This window comes from Ochotona curzoniae, unplaced genomic scaffold (assembly GCF_017591425.1).
Source record: "Ochotona curzoniae isolate NIBS_2020 unplaced genomic scaffold, NIBS_Ocur_1.0 contig_883, whole genome shotgun sequence".
Taxonomy (NCBI): domain Eukaryota; kingdom Metazoa; phylum Chordata; class Mammalia; order Lagomorpha; family Ochotonidae; genus Ochotona; species Ochotona curzoniae.
In genome coordinates, this window is record NW_024466599.1 from 21,945,291 (window position 1) to 21,964,934 (window position 19,644).

At 49.9% G+C, this 19,644-nt stretch overlaps 1 protein-coding gene across 2 annotated transcripts in view; it reads right to left on the bottom strand.

Annotated features, from left to right (window-relative positions):
• GALNT14 (polypeptide N-acetylgalactosaminyltransferase 14) overlaps positions 1 to 18,345 on the bottom strand; it is a 195,019-nt gene extending 176,674 nt beyond the window's left edge. For both annotated transcript variants that reach the window (XR_005885162.1, XM_040993022.1), the window contains exon 1: positions 18,217 to 18,345. Coding sequence is in view for 1 of the 2 variants with exons in the window: in XM_040993022.1 (XP_040848956.1) it covers positions 18,217 to 18,345 (129 nt within the window). In the remaining variant the exon portion in view is untranslated. The remainder of the gene's footprint in view (positions 1 to 18,216) is intronic.
• Positions 18,346 to 19,644: the final 1,299 nt, after the last annotated feature.

Below are 19,644 nucleotides of genomic sequence, written 5' to 3' on the forward strand. Positions count from 1 at the left end.
GAAGAAGCTCCTGGCTCCCGACTTTGAATCAGCTCAGCTCTAGCCATGAGCCAGCAGATGGAAGATCTTTCTCTCTGTCTCTCCTTCTCTCTGTAAATCTGCCTTTCCAATAAAAAAGGTATTATATTGCCATTGGGAGAGGACAAATTGGTCCGAACAGACTGGCATTGCAGAAGTAGAACCCAATGTTCACGGACGTAAGTGTGACAAAGATGTTATTTCATTTTGTGAGGCAAGTATTAGCTTATTTCATTAATGATGTCAATACAAATGGCTATCCACTCAGAACAAAAAGAGTTGAACTTACATGGCAACGAACATTAAAAATCTCAATGGGAACACAGGCACGGGATATGAATCAACACCTTTCAGAAAGGCAGATCTTCAAGGGCAAACAACCTAGAAGGACACAGTCAGCCTCACTGGCACCCAGAAAAACACAGAATTACAACTAGACTCTACTCCACAGCCTCTAAACTGGCCGAATGAGCATGACAACACTCACGACAAAGAATATGCTGAGAAAGAGCTCTCTTTCTACTTTGCTAGCGGAAATATGGATGAGTGCATGGTTTCCTACAGCAATACTAAAATACATGCATTCGTACAAAAGTTGCAAACCTCTTTTGACTCAGAATCCTCACTCCTCAACATCTACACAAAATCCAAAGTTTCAATATATAATAACATGTATGAACAGATATCCATTGCAACACTGTTCAAAGTGATAAGAGCTAAGAGACAAGTCAGATACCAGTCAAATGTAATTGGTGGGAGCCCAGCACAATGGCTAGTGGATAAATCCTTGCCTTACAAGTACCAGAATCCCAAATGGGATGGGTATTGGTTCATGTCCCAGCTGCACTATGTCCCATCTACAAGCTCCCTGCTTGTGGCCCAGGAAAGCAGTAAAAGATGGCCAAAAGCCTTGGGACCATGCACCCATGTGAAAAACCTGAAGGAAGCCCCTGGCTCCTGGTTTTGGACCAGCTCAGTTCCAGCCATTATGGCCATTGGGGTAGTGAATCGGAGGATAGAGGATCTTTCTGTAAATCTGCTTTCCAATAAAAATAAACTAAATATAAATTTTTTAAATAAAAAATAGAAATTGTACACTCAGCTAAATCCCCATACACTGTAGAATATTATGCGGCCATTAAATAGCATGAACTGGCTGATCTGGACATTTTTAGCAGAGTACAGATTAATAGAATTTAATAGGATCAGTCTCATTCTCCTATTTAACACTGACCAAAAAAGATCTTTATGTGACAATACATGGTTGTTTATGATAGCTTTATATTTATTTATTTATTTGAATGTCAGAGTTTCAGAGAGGGACAGACAAGATTTTCCATCCACTGGTTTGCTTCCCAAACAGTTACAACAGACAGGGCTGGGCCAGGCAAAAGTAAGCAGCTTCATCCATGTCTTTCACAGGGGTGCAGGGGCCCAAACACTTGGACCATCCTCTGCTGCTTTTCCCAGGCCACCAACAGGGAGCTGGGTTGGAAGTGGAATAGCTCGGACTCCAGTAAGCACACATGCAGGATGCAGGAGTCACGGGCAGAGGTGTCACCTGCTCCACCACAATACCAGCCTTCAACTCTACACATTTACACACTGGCCACACCACACACTGAGAAAGATAAAGACGTTCAAGAGAGGACTGGGGAGAGGGTGGTAGGCAGAGGGAATCAGAGAGAAGGCAAATAAATGTGCTGCACGGGAGGTACTGCACAGTATCATGTCCATGTCCGTAACATTCTTTATATTCCAACATTCTGGTTTAGTTCCCAAGATATCTCTTTTTCAAAAAAAAAAAAAAATAGGAGCTTTCTGTGGATACACCTTTATGACCTTTGTGGTATTTAGCCAACCATGAATGAGCCTATTTCCATGTCCATGTATTCAGTCATTTCCTAGTCCAGTTTTCCAAGGAGTCAATATGGAGAGCAGCTCAGTGGGTCAGCCCCATACCTCAGCTAATAGTCGAGATCCATCAGTCTTTGGGATGCCTTGTATGTAAGGAAGAAGGGTTCTTCCAGGTGGCCACACACCAACTGGATGTCTTCACATCCCAATCCTTCCCATCAGCCTTTCCACGCCCGGGACTGCCTAGAGTACACTCCACTTCTAAGTGACACGTGGCTATATACCTGCTAAGGTTTCATCTGCAGCGAATCCAGACACACACACAAGGACTTTCTTCACAGAGTATTTCTCTAACGGCAGCTACGTGAATTAAAGATGAAAAGAAAAAACAAACACAACCCAAATCAACCTTGGTAGGAAATATAAACCACACACAGCAACTCCCAGGCAGGCCAGAAGGGTAAGTAAGAGGAAGTGAAAACCCAATTTAAAGTTCACCGAATGGTCCCTTTAAGAGCAATCAGCATGCTAGGAACAGTTAAAACCCTTAAACCCAAAACATTTTACTGAATAAAGTCCCTGGAGGGCAGAATAAAATGACTCCAACTGGGGAAATCTGTTTACTTTCAGAAACACTCCCATTTTAGAACAAAAATAAGCACATGGCTTCCCTTTCCAACTGTTCCGCAGTCTGGCCCTACTCCCGGTCTCCTCTGATCTTTTCCATTAACCCACTGGTGGTCACCCTTGCTGAGTCCTGCACCTCCCCTGCTGGCACCCACACCACCATCCTTTCTCTGAAGTCCAACAAGATTCACAGAAAGCTACTCCAGATGGGGTACTTTCATAGGTTATGTTGGCTGTGCCCCCCACAACCACATGATGTGTTGGGATGATGATGGTGTTGGCTTATTTCTGTTCTCACTGCATTCTACCCACCCAGTCCCACTCCAGCCTCATTCTAAACTCCTCATCTCAGCTGGTAACCTGCTTGCCAAGCTTCCTAATTTCCAGCGAGGTGATATTCCCAAGCCTAAAGCAGAGAGACCAGAAAATAGACCATCATCTAACTTTTACCAAAGCCAGTGTTCCCTGAAAGAATAAACAGCCCAAACAGGGAAGACAAAGAGAACATCTTTGAGGACTAGAAAGGGAATTCCTCTGCTTTCAGAAGAGACTGGGAGGGAGCCAGGCCTGAGATGGATGGATGGGTGGGTGCCCCAGGGCAGGGCAAGGCCTAGGAAAAATGGCGTTGTGCTGTTCCCAGGGAGGTCACATTGGAACCCACCCATCTGGGAGCAGCAGAATGGCAGGAGCTAGGCTGGTGATAGTCACGACCACAGGTTTTCCCACACTGCTGAAACTGGTGAAGCCTCCTGTGCACTTATGAAGCTGTAAGCAGAAGAGAAATCCACATACCAGTGGAAGAATGGGTCCTGAGAGTCAAACTGAACACAAAGCAATGTGGTACCCAGAGCCGACTGCCAGGGATGACTTACACAAGCTCTGCATAGGTGCATGGCCGAATGCAGGGCTTCTCACACACTCGGAGCACACAGGTAACTTGGGGCTCTCACCAAGATACAGATTTGGGATCCACAGGTCTGAGACAGCCCGAGATTCTACATTACTAACAAACCTACAGGTGATACCAGCAATCCTGGCCCACGAATCACACTTGGAGAAACAGCTTCATGGGCCATCAAGTCTTCATCTTGCCAAGATGCTTATACAATCTACTCACTTTAGTAGGAAAACAGCCACAGGCAATTTATAAAGGAATGGATGAGACTGTATGGCAATCAAACTTTACCAACACTGACCTTTGAATTTTACATCATTTTCCATGCCAAGAAATATTGTTTTTCTTTTCCTAACCAATTAAACATTGAGAAATCATTCTTAGCTCACAGGCCACTCAAGACCAGTAGAGGAACTGGAGATTGGTCCCTGGTCTAGAATATCCAAGACTATCAGAACTCACAATAGGCATTGCTGGCTGATCGGTAGAAGTGGCCTGCTTGGTTAGCCTATTTACTCTAAAGCCGGTTTTCCTTTCCTGTTATCCTTCCACTGGTGTGATGCTTCTAAAACAGCAGATGCTTTGGGGACGAGTGGATCCTAGCAAATGCTTTTTCACAAACCACTAAAACGACTTGAAAAGACCGTCCTAAATCCTTCTCCTTCTAATAAGAGGCCCTATGGAATAGCAGGTTCCTATTTCTGTGCAACAGCTTTAAGGAGGAGATTAAACTTCAGCCAGAATTTTTTCTGAAGCTAACAGCAGAATAACGTGATCGGGAAGAAACTCAAGCTTGCAGGACTGCTCTGGGTAAAGGTGGAGGCAGTCACCCCCGACTTCATTGCTGTGTACCTCCAGGACACCCCTCCTTATCCCTTCACAGTGCACCTGCACTCAAAAAAGGAATCAGAGATTCTATTGTTGCAGTCCCTCCCACTATTCAACAGCCAGTCCCAGCAACACACAACTGATAAACACTGCAATACATCTTTCAAGTCCAAGGGGATGGAGTTCTAGAGACCCAGGTGACCAGGGGCCAGCACAGAGCCACTGCTCCACACTCTGATGTTCCCTCAGAACATGCCCTTGGAGGAGAGGACAGAACTTAGGCTCACGCACACCCGCAGGCCTGCTGCAACTTGCACAGGATTTCACACGCACCAATGCCTTGGGTCAGCTTTCTAGACGAACAAACTGACCTTGACGCAAGTCAATTTCACTACTGTGTCTGTCCACATATGACAGGCACTCAAATCGGAAAACTTCTTCTGGGAGCTCACCCATCTTTCTCATTTGCCAAACAGCAGAACAGCACCCCAGCCCAGATCCCATAATCATACGATTTGCCCTAGGAGCAATGCTGACTTGGATAAAATATTAAGTGTTCAGAAATCTTAATTCACTCATTGGAAAAACCAAGTTAATCAATACATCATCCAGAGATAATATTCTGAAGACAAAAAATGAAGCCCCAGGCACAGTTCAGATATTATTCAGACAGAAAGGTGCACACAGCCGCTGAATCTCAGCCAGCCCACCTTACAAGGTGCTTGGGAAGAATGACATAACATAGACAGAGCCCCTGACAGCTCTCCTAACTGTCAGTCACTTGGTCCCCTCCTCTGGAAACCTATTCTTCCCGCGTGGACTCCTGACATTTGGTGGAGGCCACACGCACTGCACCCTTAGCACTCTACAAAGGATGCTTGACTGTGCATGCATCATGGAGAAAGGGCAGGAACAGAACCACTCCTGCCTCCTGCTGGATCAGCCTGCTCTTCCCAGATCTCCTGGCAAGCTCCCAGGCTCCCTCCAAATCATGTCACCCACAGAACTCAGGATAGGAAAGCAGCCAGCAGATCACAATGGTGTGGATACAGTCAGCCTGTGTGGAGGAAGAAACGGAGGGCACACAGGTCCCCGATGTGCCCAAATGCCCATCCCATCCTGCCTGACTCCAGGATGGCAAGGAACCCATCTCAATGGGCCACAGACCACCCAACTGGATCATTTCTTCAGCAGTGAACTCCAGCATCAATTTGAAAGGAAAGACCTATGACGCTCTCCCAAACATTTGGTGGCCTGCCTGCTGCAGAGAGCTGTACCCAGCCTGTACATGGTCCACACAGCCTCACCTACACCTGAGACTGCTCATATGTCAACCCTCTCAGAGTCCTCCTGAAAATAGAGAGAAACAAGAAGATTCCACTTTTGCTCAATAATCAAACATGTTTCACTTGATGGCAGAAAACAGAAGTCTTGGCACAGAAACGGAAGGAAGGAAATTGCACGTTATAAAAAGGAATGCATGTAAACACTGAAAACTATCATAAATGTAACTGATTTGAAGTTAATAGCAGGTATTTGTTGGGGGAGCTAATAATCTAATTAGCAGTCAATCCAATGCATCCCCTGTTATCAGCTGATCCATAATTACTGCTCCATGCTGAGTATTTCCCCAGTACCTGATAGCTTTCAACTCCTCAGCACAAACAACCAAATAATAGGTGTTATTATGCTAGATACAGGAGGATTCTTCTCCTCAAGGGGGGCGCTCTGGGAGAATTTTTAACCATCGACTACAGTGACATAATTCCTCACTGCCGTGTCTTTAATCAGGCTTGGAAACATTTCCAAAACACCTTCACACCCTTGGAATGCTGCTATGCTCCAGTGGCTAAAGCCATCACCTGCAGTGCCAGCATCCCATATGGTCCTGGGTGCTTCACTTTGGATCCAGCTCTCTGCTAAAGCACTTGGAAAAGCAGCAGAGAATGTCCCAGTGTTTGGACCCTGTCACTCACATGGGAGATCTGGAAGAAGCTCCTGGCTCTGTGTGTGTGTGTGTGTGTGTGTGTGTGTGTGTGTGTGTGTGTGTGTGTGTGTGTGTGTGTGTGTGTGTGTGTGTGTGTGTAACCAGCTCTGCACCTTCAAGAGTGTGCTCGATACATCTAACGTTTAACCCTATATGGTGCCAAGCATCTGTCACAGGATATGGCTCACAAGGACATGTCAGAGAGCAGTGAAAGCCCAACTTAACATCCTCCTCTTTGCAAATGCTGTTGAATTTCCACCTTGGGTGTTGCTTTAAAATGCCTCCCCCTGGAAGAGAGAACTTCTGATAGAAAACCACTTTACCCCACAGTTTCTGGATCCAAACAAGATGTGGGTAATTCTGGGAAACAGAACAAACACAGACTCTGAAGGCTGGTTGCTAAGAGGAAAACACATCCCAAGTTCTCACTTTAGGAGACAGGAGCCAATGTGACTGAGGTGAGGGGAGCATGGTGTGAGCATGGTATAGAGGGAAGGAGGAGAGTACTTTGGGCCAGGCGGGAGCCAGTTTGGAATCTGGATCCTCTACCTGCTGGTGAGCCAAGTGGCCTTGGGGACGTCACCTAAGTCCCCTGAGCTGGGTGAGCAGCCCTGCAGACCCTGCCGGAGTAGCACAGAAAACTCTCGGCACTTACTAACAGTTCAAACCTGGCTCTCTGGAACACAGACGAGACCGTGGTTTTGTATGAGCCCGTAGTTTATGCCATGTAATTTCATTCTCTGCGTCGCAGCCTGCACCTCTTAGCTATAAGTGTTGATTCAGCCCAGATGTCCTGTGGGGCAACTATACCAGCCAAAGGCCTTCTCACAGCATCCATTTGCCCAAATGCCCTCTCCTTGCCCCTTCTCCCTGCCAAGAAACCCCCATCTTCGTACAATCTGGCAACGAAAGGGCTAACCCACAGCACGTATGCTGGCCGGCTGTTAAATGTCTCCCTGGCTATAAAAGGGAGTAAGATTTGGGAAATTGCAAAGTCAGACTAAGGCCTTTCTCCAAAGCCTCTCTTACTCAGGAAACAAAATCCAGCGGCTATAAAAAGAATGGAGGAGACCAGGCTCTGCTCCTTAAATGAGGTGCTCAATGCTCAGCTCACACTCCTGCCACACACTCAGTTCAGACTTCTTTCTTCCTGAACTTTATCTTTTCCCTTGGTATATTCACCCCAACTAGGACTCCCAGCACCCAGGGTTACTGCTAAGGGGTTACTGCTGTCTGTTCTTCAGGCTTTGATTGAAGAAGACATCACAGCCCTCAGGCCAAATCTGACCTGTCAATTGTCAGCCCAGCCTGAAAACTCTGAATGTCTCTTACACGTATAAATATTTTAAATAATTTCAGAAGTCTTCACAAGGTGTGAAAAACACATAAGATCCATATTGCGGCATCCCTGAATAAAGTTTTATTGGACCACAATCATTCTTCTACTTTTCACTGGAGAGTCAAGTTACAATAGAGGCCCCATGGCCTCAAGAAAACAAGAATGCTTGCTTTCTGACCATTTACCCCAAAAGTTAGAGGCAGGCCACATCACAGATAGTTCATCTGACCCAGAATTGAATAAATAATGAATAAACCATCAGGCCCTCTGAGTAGCAGAGGCAAGTGTGAATTTCCTCAGTATACATGTCTTGGCCTCTTTACGCCAACATCCAGGATTTTGATGCAGTACCTGGTAGAGCTGTCATGTCACCCAACAGAAACCAAGAACAAGGTAAATTAAGCTTCTGCTCAGAATCCCCATGTCCAGTGCCCACTTTGTCGTGTAGGCCATGTAACAGGAGCATCATCACACACCACCCCAGCAGCTCAAGCCAAGTGCAGACAGAATACCTATGGAGGTACTTGCAGCAACCTGACTTTCTATCCATGGGTGGCAACTGCACCATTCACAGTAGCCTCTGCACTGGCTTTCAGCTGGGCAGAACCAACTCCCAGCTAGAGGCAGCCATGAGACGGCCTTCTAGGCAACAACAGGAGACACACCAGCAGGGTGCCCTTGGCTCTGAAGAGAGCAAGAGCAAACGTGGTGCTGGGTGCTGGGCAGCTCCTGAAGTCACTTCCTTAAAGCCCTGCCTCCTGTACCTGCCTTGTGTTTGGGTTTTTCAAAGGATGTTACCGTCCCACCCCGCCCCACACTCCTTCCAGCCCCAAGGGAATGAATTGCCTGTCATTTAAGAACCACACCCGATACTCATCATAGTAGGGTCTCTGTCTTACTTCCCAATTCTGTTGACTTCTAAGTTGCAGTGGTCCCAGGAATGGCAGCAAAGCTTCATTTCCTATGGTCAAACCTCGCCAACCATGGAGGGAGGCAGCTAGAAAAGGAGGACCGGAGCATCAGAACAGACCCCAGGCTTGATGAGAAGACTCAGCAGGGAATGCGATGGCAGGACCTTGCTCTGCTTCTCAGCTACCAAGTCTGTGACATCAGCCCAGACATCTCCTCACTTGGCAAGAGCTGAAGGTGGGTTCAATCTGCTTCCAACATTTCCATGGTTCTGCACCTGCCTTCATCCATCCCTGAGCTCCCTTGCATAGGGAGGAAAGCAGGGCCAATGTTTAAGCAGAGGCAGGGCCTCATGGCCCAACAAGGGTACTAGCTTCCACATAAAAGTATACGTATAACACAAACATTCCATTTCTCCTTGGAAAAGGACGCTAACCAGTTGAACATGGACATGACAGAAACAGCACATGCTTCACAGTGAGTCCCATGCCACCTGCCGATTCCATGGGCTTGCCAAAGTCTTCTTTCCTCTTAATGTCAAATCCATTGTACTTCAGAAAAGCAAAAAAAGGAACGTCCGCCCCAAGCTTGCAATACAGGCCAAATAAATCATCTGTGAAATATGAATGCTTTGTAAGCCATAAACACCACATAAAATGTTAGAAAGAAGCTGTCCTTTGTCCTGACTTGCCCTCTATTGATTGGCATCTTTCAGCAGTGCCCCCTCCAATGACCTGCCCTCCGCACAGACCTTGGGTAATTCAGCACCCAGCTGGAATCCATCAATGAACTATCTATTAATTGCCAATTATCTGGGTGGCTTAATTAATCCTTGCACCACATGCTCTGAAATCTCTGAGATCCCAAAAAACAATGGGCCTGAAATACGGCACCCGCTAATTTTTCAGTAGCCATCAAGATAGTTGGCATCCATTCGGTGAGCGTGTTGCAGCTGTGAGTGATGGCTGCATAAATATTGATTGCGCCCATCTCTCCATGGGGGTGTAGGGGGGACATGAATGATTCAAGTACTCTCAGAGGAATAAGCAAAGCTGCGTAAATCTTCAGCCCAGAATGCTAGGAAAGAAAACTCTTAACTTTCAAACCTTCCTGAAGACAGACAGGGATAAGGGACAGCCAGCCCCTGTGCAGACAGCTTGTCAGGATGAGGTGGTCAGACCAGCTCTCTGGATGTTTCCTGCTCTCTTGGGGTCCAGAATGAGATGCAAATTGAGTTGCCATGGCGGGATCCTAGGAAGCAGGCAGCTGGGTGGTTGTTCTCTTCATCCGGGCATCCCACGCCAATGGCAGGAACATGTGAGTGTGTCCTGTTCACCCATCTTTCCGCGAAAGATCTCTGTAGTGCTTACGGTTAAAAAGACAAGTGACATGAGGGGAACTTAATTGTGTTTTTTTTTAAGTGCCTTTAATCTTGTCTCCAGGAAATGGCATGCAGAAGAGGCTTTGCACTGGAAGTCAGCCTTGTCCATCCACAAGGGAGGGGATCAGATGGTTCGGGCTTGTGCTAGTAAAAATGTCCAAGCAACAAGGTGCTGAGCACCCAGAGCAGCCGCATCCTGCATCCGGAAAGAATTGCCTTTGTGTCCAGGGTATATTGCATCTCCAGGAACCAGCAAGGCAGGCTGCACCTGACCTTGGAGCCAACAGGGACATGGCAGGCTCCTGCTGAGCAGAGGACGGCCACTGCCATCCCTTCAGACTTCTCCCTGGGGCTCCTGGCCCTGCAGCTTTTTGTTCATCAATCTCAGTAGCTTTTTCAGGAGAGGGTAAGAGGAGGATGAGGAGGGATGAGATGAAGCAAGAAGATAGGGGGATAGATTCAGCAGAATATGACTCCCAGGGGAACACATACACATCTCACCTCTCCAGGCCCCCAGAGATCTCTTCTTCCCTGACCCCATCAGTTTCCTGGTTTTTATTAGTCCCATGAGGGCAGGAGCCACCCAGAGTCAGCTCAGGTCATTTTGCTTGAAATACCAAAATTCCAGAGCCAGCAAATCACCAGAGCTTCTGCAGAATAACCCCTGGACAGGCACCAGTGTGTGTGTGTGTGTGTGTGTGTGTGTGTGTGCACACAAATGCATGGAGTACAGAGGTATGTGTGTGCAAATGCATGCAGAGAGTACACAGGTTTGTGAGCTCACATACATGTGCAAGTGTATCTTCTTGCTTACTTAGCTTACCACTTAAGGCTTTGGAGACTCACTGATTTTTTTGTTGTTGTTGTTCATCTAGCATTCCTGGTAAAATAATCAAAAGATAATAGAGTAACAGAAGTATAAGTACTGAGAGCCATATGGTCTTCCTTCAAAGTTACTCCAAGCTACCCTGGGAAGAGCTGAGGCTGCAGGCAGGCAAATGGGAGACAAATGCTACTGTTTCCCCCCACAGGAGGCTGTGCCAGAAAGAGAAGAGCCCCAACTAGCCTGGCATTTCCAAGGGATCCCCAGGCTGCTGGGCTTTTAAGAAATACTCCCTGAAGATATGGGAACTACAAGGAGAGGGCCAGACTTTGTGGCTTGCCCTCAGAGACAGTGAGCACCCCTGAGGGCCATGTGAGAATGCTTACCACCCAGCGCCGGGTAGTCTGGCCAATGCGAAGAGCCCACACCAGCTGCAGAGAGTGCAGGGCAATCAGAGCCACAGCCCCAGGCAGATGGCTCTTGGTACAGCAAGCACAAAAGCCACAGTGGGGTTCCAACTCCCTTTGCTTCCTAAGTGAGAGTACCTCCAAAAATGCCTCCGGATGCTGAGATGCTCTGGAGGGGTGACAAAAACGCAAACACCAGACATCAAACAAGGGCACCAGCGACATGTCTTCAAACTACTGATCAAACTACTTTGAAATTGTTGAGAAGGGGCGGTGTGGATGTGGGGTGCAGGCAAAGGAGACCAATCAAACAATGGAAGGAAAATTGGTAGAACTCCTGTGCCCCAGGTATTGATGGCTTTATAAACATCCTATGGAGGCTTGACATGGCAGCCTAGCAGCTAAAGTCCTCACCTTGCATGCACTGCGATCCCATATGGGTGCTGGTTCTAATCCCAGCAGCTCTGCTTCCCATCCAGCTCCCTGCTTGTGGCCTGGGAGAGAGATCGAGAACAGCCTAAGGCCTTGGGACTGCACCATATGGGTGCCCTGGAAGAGGCTCCTGTCTTCTGGCTTTGAATCAGCATAGCGCCGGCCATTGCAGTCACTTGGGGAGTGAATGAGTGGACAGAGGATCTTCCTCTCTATCTTTAAAGAATCTTTAAAGAATAATAATAATAATAAATAAACGACCTATGCTGAGTGGAAGATAGCACTTTTAAACCTATGGACAGACCAGGAAGGCTGTGACACAGGCATCTTATGTTTTTCCTTTCTCTTTTGTCTCCCTGCCCTCTCAGATTTCAGCAGGTGTCCAAAAACCCCAGGTCACTTCAGAGGAATAAGAAGGAAGCGAGAGAGAGGGAGCTGCAAGAGGGAAGTAAATAAACCCCACAACCTGGGCCAGGACCTCACAGTTGGACCTGGGGGAGCAGGGAAGCACGTGAGCTGGGCCATCCTCTGAGTTATCATTCACTCACTGCTGAGCACCACAGGCTCAACTCTATGTCCTCAGACCCTAGGCCAACAATGAGTGAGGGTGACCTCCCCAGCAGCTTGCTCAGGCAGCAGGGGTCCAGGAGCTGAAGTTGAAGAACCTTGCGGAGGGGCCAGCATTGTGGCTGAGCATTTTCAACCACTGCCAGCGATGCTGGTATCACACATGAACAATCAGCTCTAGTCCTGGATGCTCTGCTTTCCTTCCAACTCCTTGCTGATGCGCCTGGAAAAGCAGCAGAAGATGGTCCAAGTGCATGGGTCCCTGCCACTCACCTGGGGGGAGCTCCAGGCTCCTGATTTCAGCCTGGCCCAGCCCCAAACATTACAGCCATTCCAGAAGTAAACAAGGGAATACAAAATCAATCAATCGATCAATCTCTCTCTCTCTCTCTCTCTCTCTCGTCTCTCTGCCTTTCAAATAAGTAAATAAAATCTAAAAAGAAAAAAATTTTTTCAACCTTGCTGATCTGATACCTAGAAAGCAAAGACAGGCCATTGCTTGGATATCTGAGATTTCCACCTGCAATCTGCATGTTTCTCTGCCCCTCCCTACAATGGCTGCACACGAGCAAAGGAGCCCCCAGGGCTCCAGGGCACAGCCTTAAAATGAAAATGAGTGTGGCGCGTGGCACAGGCACCAGCCAGCAAAGGATGAGCGTGCATCGGATCACGCACTGCTTCCGGTTGTGCCGAGATCAAAAGTCCCTGGCCCAAGTCCAACACACACACTGCACATCAGCAGATTAGCAGCACCTCTCCAGAAAACCCACAACTATTGGTGATGGAAGAAATTATCGGCTAAATGAGGAATAAAACAACAGTATTATATACTTTGGTGGTATGCAAATGTCACAGAAAGACAAGCTATTTTCTAATCGTGTTTGCTACATTCCTGGTACAACACCAATACATTTTACATGGGCCTCAGGCACTTCATTCAAAGTCTTTCCATTTCCAAGCCTTTCCCCCAAAATTACCCTCAGGCCCAAATTTCTTTTGCTTTTACTAAGCTCTGAGCCCCTGGATTAAATTTGGTTTCTAGGAAATAAGAGATAAATATGTTAGTTTTAAAAAAAATCTACAACATTGTATAATTCTGCCAATGACAAACAACTGATTAGAAAGAAAAGAAAAAACACTTTTCAGGTCATTTTTCATGGCATTTATCATTAAAACAGTTTGAATTACAACATCAAATGTGTTATATGGGGCCTAGCATGATGCTTCAATGGCTAAATACTAACTTTGCAAGCTACAGGATCCCATATAGGCACCAGTTGGTGTCCCGGCTTCTCCACTCCCCACCCAGCTCCCTGCCTATGGCATGGAAAAGCAATTGACAGCCTTGGGGCCCTTCACCCAAGAGGGAGACCAGAAGAAGCTCCTTCCTCCTAGCTTTGGTTTGGCTCAACTCCGATCATTGCTGCCATTCAGGGACTGAACCAGCAGGGAGAAGATATTTCTCTCTGACTCTCTTTTCTGTATTTCTGCTTTGCCTTTCCAGTAATAATAAACAGATTTTTTTTAAAAAAAAAAAGTATGTTGGGGCCCGGCACGGTGGCGCAAGTGGTTAAAGGTCCTCGCCTTGCATGCCCGGGATCCCATATGGGCGCCGGTTCTAATCCCGGCAGCCCCGCTTCCCTTCCAGCTCCCTGCCTGTGGCCTGGGAAAGCAGTCGAGGACGGCCCAAAGCTTTGGGAACCTGCACCCGCGTGGGAGACCCGGAAGAGGCTCCTGGCTTCGGACCGGCATAGTGTCGGCCCGTTGCGCTCACTTGGGGAGTGAATCGTCGGACGGAAGATCTTCCTCTCTGTCTCTCTTTCTCCTCTCTGTATATCCGCCTTTCCAATGAAAAAATAATAAAAATAAATCTTTAAAAAAAAAAAAAAAAAAAAAAAAAAAGTATGTTATATGATTTTCAGTTACAAACTAGAGCTTTGGTGAATAATTTGGGAAGGAGGGGGAAGACGAGAAAAAGAACCAAATCAACACTAATAAGTCAAATTTGAAGAATTCTTGACTTGACCTACTAATAGAATCAGCCCTCCTTGAAACTAACAGGGAAAAAAAATCTCCAGTGAAATTTATGAAACCTAAAGTGCACCTAGCCCTCTCTGTATAACATGGACTATGGCCGCCAGGCCAGGGGTTTCACTGGACCCAGCCTGTTCCAGAGACACCTTTCCCACCACCACCCCACCTATCCCCACCCCTCCCCGGGGCAGGGAACATTGCCAAGCAGTGAGGAGGAAGAGTATAGGCCCCAGGTCCCAGAGCCAGGGTCTGTACTGGACCCCTCGGAAGGCAGCTTGCCCCCGCTAAGAGCTGGGCGGCCCCTCCTGTGCAGGGATGCAGCACCGTCTCCACAGCCTCCCCATATTCTCCTAGTCTGCTCAAGGCAAGGGAGTCCAGTGCTCCTGGTTTGGAATAGACCTTGACCCTCTCCTTCATGCTGGTGTTGGGGCCAAAAAAATGACACCCCAAAGTGAAAGCCTCAAACAAAATCAGTCTCTCTCCCCTCTCCCTCTCACTCATACATAAATGAAACTGCAAAAGCAAAAAAAAAAAAAATCCCAACTTGCCTTGTAGATATGAGACCACCCTCCTAGAAGGGGCCTTGCCCCACTCTCTGGAGAACAGGATACAGAGTCCCCCATAGCATGTGAACACTCAGGCTCGGTTTGTTAGCACTAACTCACCTTCCACTGCCCAGTCAGATTTCCACACAGCTGTCTAAGCTTCATCAAGCCCAAGCATAAAAGCACCGGGTTCAGCCTGGGTCTTTAGGGGTCTTCATTCCGAAGGCCCCATGTGCCATACATATCCCATACTACCCCTGGTTGCAGGGGGTGTCGGTCATGACCCCTGAGGATAGTCAGGAAAGAGATCATCGCTCTTCCCACCCCTACACCGGGAAGAAAGCCAAGCAGGATGGACTCTGCCCCAAGGCTTCAGCATATCACGGCAAGCTGGTTGTGTATAAGTATTTCTGGGGAAAGCCTAGGATACTGCACTCACTCAAGACCTGCATTTCTTTCCCTATGATGAACAATGTCCTATCAAACTCGTACTGCAAAGGAAACAATCTCCACACCGGCAAACAATTTCTAAACCAACAGCTGTGTGCAAGCACGGGGGACCACGGTGAGCTCCATCTGACAGCAACAGTGGCAGGACCACACAACAGCATTCACTGCCAGAGGAATTCCTGTCTTATCGGCCCCACTCACACCCACTGCAGGTGAGCCACACCAGCTGTGGCAAGTAGAAGGGCAGCTCAAGCTGTCAACATCCCCCAAGCTCACTGCACCACCTGCTAAGGCACAGCACCAAACAGTCCACGGGATGCAATGGTATGGAAAGAGCAGGCAGATTCCAGAATGTTCCCATCCCATTCTTGTCCGGATGCTGCCACTTGAATCCTGCAATCCTAGATGCTCTATTTCACCTCCTTACTCAACCTCATCTGCATGGAGGTATCATCACCCTTACTAGAATATTCCGAGCTAACAGATGTGAAATGGAGTCTGTGGATTTGTGGAGCACTATACAAACACTAGCAATTATTTAACTTGAGTGTATATACTCAACCACACGACGTCCATTCAGAAAGAAGTCATTTGGCCTTATTTACATGCAGCCAATCACACTGCAAAACTTAAAGAGATGTGAGATTCTCTATTCTCCATCCAGCTCCCAAAGCCCATTCATCCATAGGCTACTTGAAAATCATAGGGTATATATGTGAAAACACACCAAGGCTAGACGCTTCTTCCAAACCCACAGAACTACAATCTTTGCCAAAAAGCCAAGACTGAGAAGGTTCAATGAGCTGTCTGATGGAGACATGCCGTCAAGTTTGGGGACCACTGAGATCCTTTGGGCATGCCGTGCCAATTCCTATACCCATCAATCACAGGGAGCAAGTCTGCTCCGGTGGTAAGAAGGCATACAAGTCAGCAGACACACGGACACATGCGCAGGTGAAAAACAGCAAGGAGGAAAGGCAAACAGAAAAGAAGGCCACCTCATCATAAGAAGCATAAAGTTCTTCAAGTCCATAGAATTAATTCATGGCTGCAGACGGATTCAGGAAAAGGAATCTCTGTTATGACAAACAGCAAGCGACATGTGGTGACTGCACAGCAGTCCCTGGCATGAGACCATTGTCTCCAGCCTGCAGGAAGTCACTCCTGTGTTTCTAGTTCTGCTTCCGGCCCCCTACCCCAGCCAAAGGTGGGGCCACTGCACTCATCCCAGCAGCTGCCAGGTCTCTCACCCAGGCTGCCACACAGCTGCCCAGGCTACCCAGGATGAGCGGTGCTCTTGGTCCAGATCCCCAGGGAAAAGCAGGAAGAACTGAGCTTAATGTAATGAGGGCCAACACAAAACAAAGTTCATGTCCCTGCAGGCACCATTAACTGCTTCCCTGGGAGCAGAACTACCCAAGGAAACGAGGGGAAGCTCTCCCCAGCCATGGTCCGGCAGGAGATGAGTGTGCCATCCATCAGGTGCTGTCACAGCTGCTTGGAGTCACCCATCTGACCTCATCACGTCCCTGCTTAAGGACCCCAGGGCCCACGGGGTCCTACCTGGCTTGAGCCACACACACATCCTACGGCGTGCCCAGCGCTGTGTGCTCCAACTGTGCCAAACCCACATAACGTGCTGTGTCATTCCTCTCAGCCTACAGCTACCACGGAGCCCTCCTGGCCATGCCACAAACCCATTTCATCGTTCTCAACTCACTTCTCTTTCCTCATCTCCCTCTCCCAGGCAGCTCCCCAGTTCCCATGCCACTCAGGGATCTAGGCCATCTTGGTCCAAAAGTGAGCAAATCCCCTTTCCCCCAAGAGAGTGAGTTCTGCATTTCCACCATCATAACCCCTAGCACACTGCCTGGTACACAGAAGGTGCTAAATAAATGCATGTTGACATCAACATGGGCAAGATTCGGAAATACAAATGCCAGAGGGTTAAGAGACTCTTAGAGCCAACTTCCCAACATGGACAGCTCCTGAGGGTAGAGGTTTGGCCACTACCAGCAAAAAGAGTGACTTAAGGTAGTTAACCTGAGCCTGTTGCCTCACTGGGGGAATCCAGACAGCCACTTTGGGAGAAAGCGCCTACTGTGTGCACATACATGGCAGGCCCTCTGCTGTTGTGCTTGCTAGCAACTCCCCCACCCTCCAACACACACACATACACTCGCTCCAACACACAAATAAGCGTGTTTTCCATGTGCCCTTCTCAGACTGCTTCAGACTCAATTTATGAACATCCTCCATAGTCCAACTTGCAGGAAATTCTCTCCCCGTCCTCCTTGCTCGCTCCCCACCCCCCCACGACCCTGGGTCAAGCCGTCTTCTGTGCACGGGGACCAAGTCTGGGAGAGCAGGGGGGCCTCTGGGTGGAAAGGCAAGAGTGCAGGTGCCGCTTCTGCGGGCTGGCGGATGAATCAGCGGGCAGGACGTGCAAACGCCACTTGGATTCCCATTTCCCCAACTCCCTGCCAGGACCAAGGGAGTCGGTTCCCACAGGCTCCTTAGCGGCTGATTCAACTTGCAGCACAGCTGCGGGGTGTCTCCCACAGACCGGGTGGGCCAGAACGCTGGACTGCAGGGTACTCGCCCGCGACACACGCACGCTCGTGGCGCCCTCCGGCCTCCAGTCCGCCCCGCTCGGGCCTGGCAGCTGCGGGAAGGAGGTCACGGTCACGGCCGCCAGACTTCCCGCACGCACGCGGGCACCTGCACCAGCCAGCCGGGCCGCCGGCCCCAACCGCCGGCGACTTCCTGGCGATGTCCGCGAGTTGTCAGCCTCAGGGAAGCTCGCCAGCAGCTCCCCTTCCGTGGCGGGACCCCATCTACCTCTCACCTCCTCGCCCGGAGCGAGCCGCTCAAGTTGAGAATCCCACTTTGCCCGCGCCCACTACCCACCCCAACGGCCACTTGGGCACGCCACGAATCCGCAGTTGCCCGCGAGCTTGCTACGACCCAGGAACACTGCACCCACGCTGGCTGCCCGGTTCACAGCACCCAGACCCCCGCCTTGGCTTTCCTGGCAGCCTGTAAGCCCCACACGCACACCGCACGCCCTCCGGAGAAGCCACTGCCCCGCGCCCGGCGGGCCGCCAAACCCAGTACCTTGGGGGTCTGCACTTCAGCTCCCGGTGGCGCCTCCAACTTCCTCTTGGTGACCCAGAAGAACAGCAGCACCGTGATCCAGAGCACCCCGAAGAGTGGCAGTGCCAGGCGGCGAGTCAGGCGCCTCATGGTCCCCCTAGCCTCCTCCTCCTCTCAGCCGCGCTGCGTCCCAGGGGCACCCCCAGGCGGTCAGGGGCGGCGGGGCAGGAGTCCCGGAGCGCGCCTCACGCTGGGGGAGCGCAGGCCACGCGAGTCGGTGGAGGGCGGCGGGATCCCGCAAGGCGACCCCCCACCCCACCCTGCGGTCCGCTTTCGGGGAGAAGCGAGCCTGCGTTGAGAGGGGATGGGGACTCGTGTAGCCCCGAAGAGAAGCAAGCAAGGGCTGAGGGGCAGGCAGCCAGCCAGAGAGGAGCCAGGCGAGCGCTGAGATGCTCCACACGCCGCCGCCGAGAGGGAAACTGACTGGAGCAGCGGGGAGGGCGGGATCCGAGGCTGTGCGGGGCACCCCGGGAGATGCACGAGGGAGGAGGGAGCGAGGCGGGAGGGCGGGCCGACAGACAGACCGACTCCCCGGGAGCTGGGAGGGGGCGCTACTGCCGCCCGCCAAGCGAGGCGCCCGCTGCCACTGCCGCTGGGCCGCCGGCGCCGAGCGCGGAGCGCAGCTCCCGGGCCAGCCCGTGTTGGGGCGGGGCGGGGCGGGGCAGGCACGGGTGCACCTGGGATGGCCGCCACCCTCCTGCTGCAAGCCGCGGGCTCCAGCGCAGCTGTGCCTGAGAGGACTTTGGCGCTCATACCCGGCTCCTGCCCTCGCTGGCCTGGCGTTCCCGGAGCCAGGCTGGGATGCTGGGGCACTGACAAGGACTATACTTAGGTCAGGTTTCCGACCCCCACCCCCACCCCGCGGCCACCCAGGGCAAGTGGGGACCAAGGCCAAGTTCCACCAACTCCCAAACTCCCAAGGGCGTTTCTGTGTTTGCCTGCGGGTGCCTGGCAACTTTTTTCCCCCGCTTAATGGAAAAATGAACTAGGCTAAATTTAACTTTAAAGATGTCCTTTAAAAAATTAAGGCGCCATCGTCTCTCTTCAGGGGACCCCCCCCCCCGGAAGCATCTGAGCACAGTGCCTGCAGGAAATGAGGAGTCCAAAGTTGGCCTAACCACATAGGGTTCTTGGAAAGCGACCCTGGGCAGAAGAGATACCAGGTGCAGAGGGGCAGTTTTCTAATGCCCCTGTTTGCAAACAGCTTGGGGAAATGCATGCTCCTCCCACTTGGCAATTAGAAGCACTTGGGTCATTAGACTGTACAGATTTGAATCCGATTCCCATACAGACCTAGCAAGGCTGACTCATGGCACTGTCACTGGACTAGGAGTTCCTCAAGCAGCTCCAACATGCTGTCTGTGTGCATCTTGGGGGAGTGGTTCACCT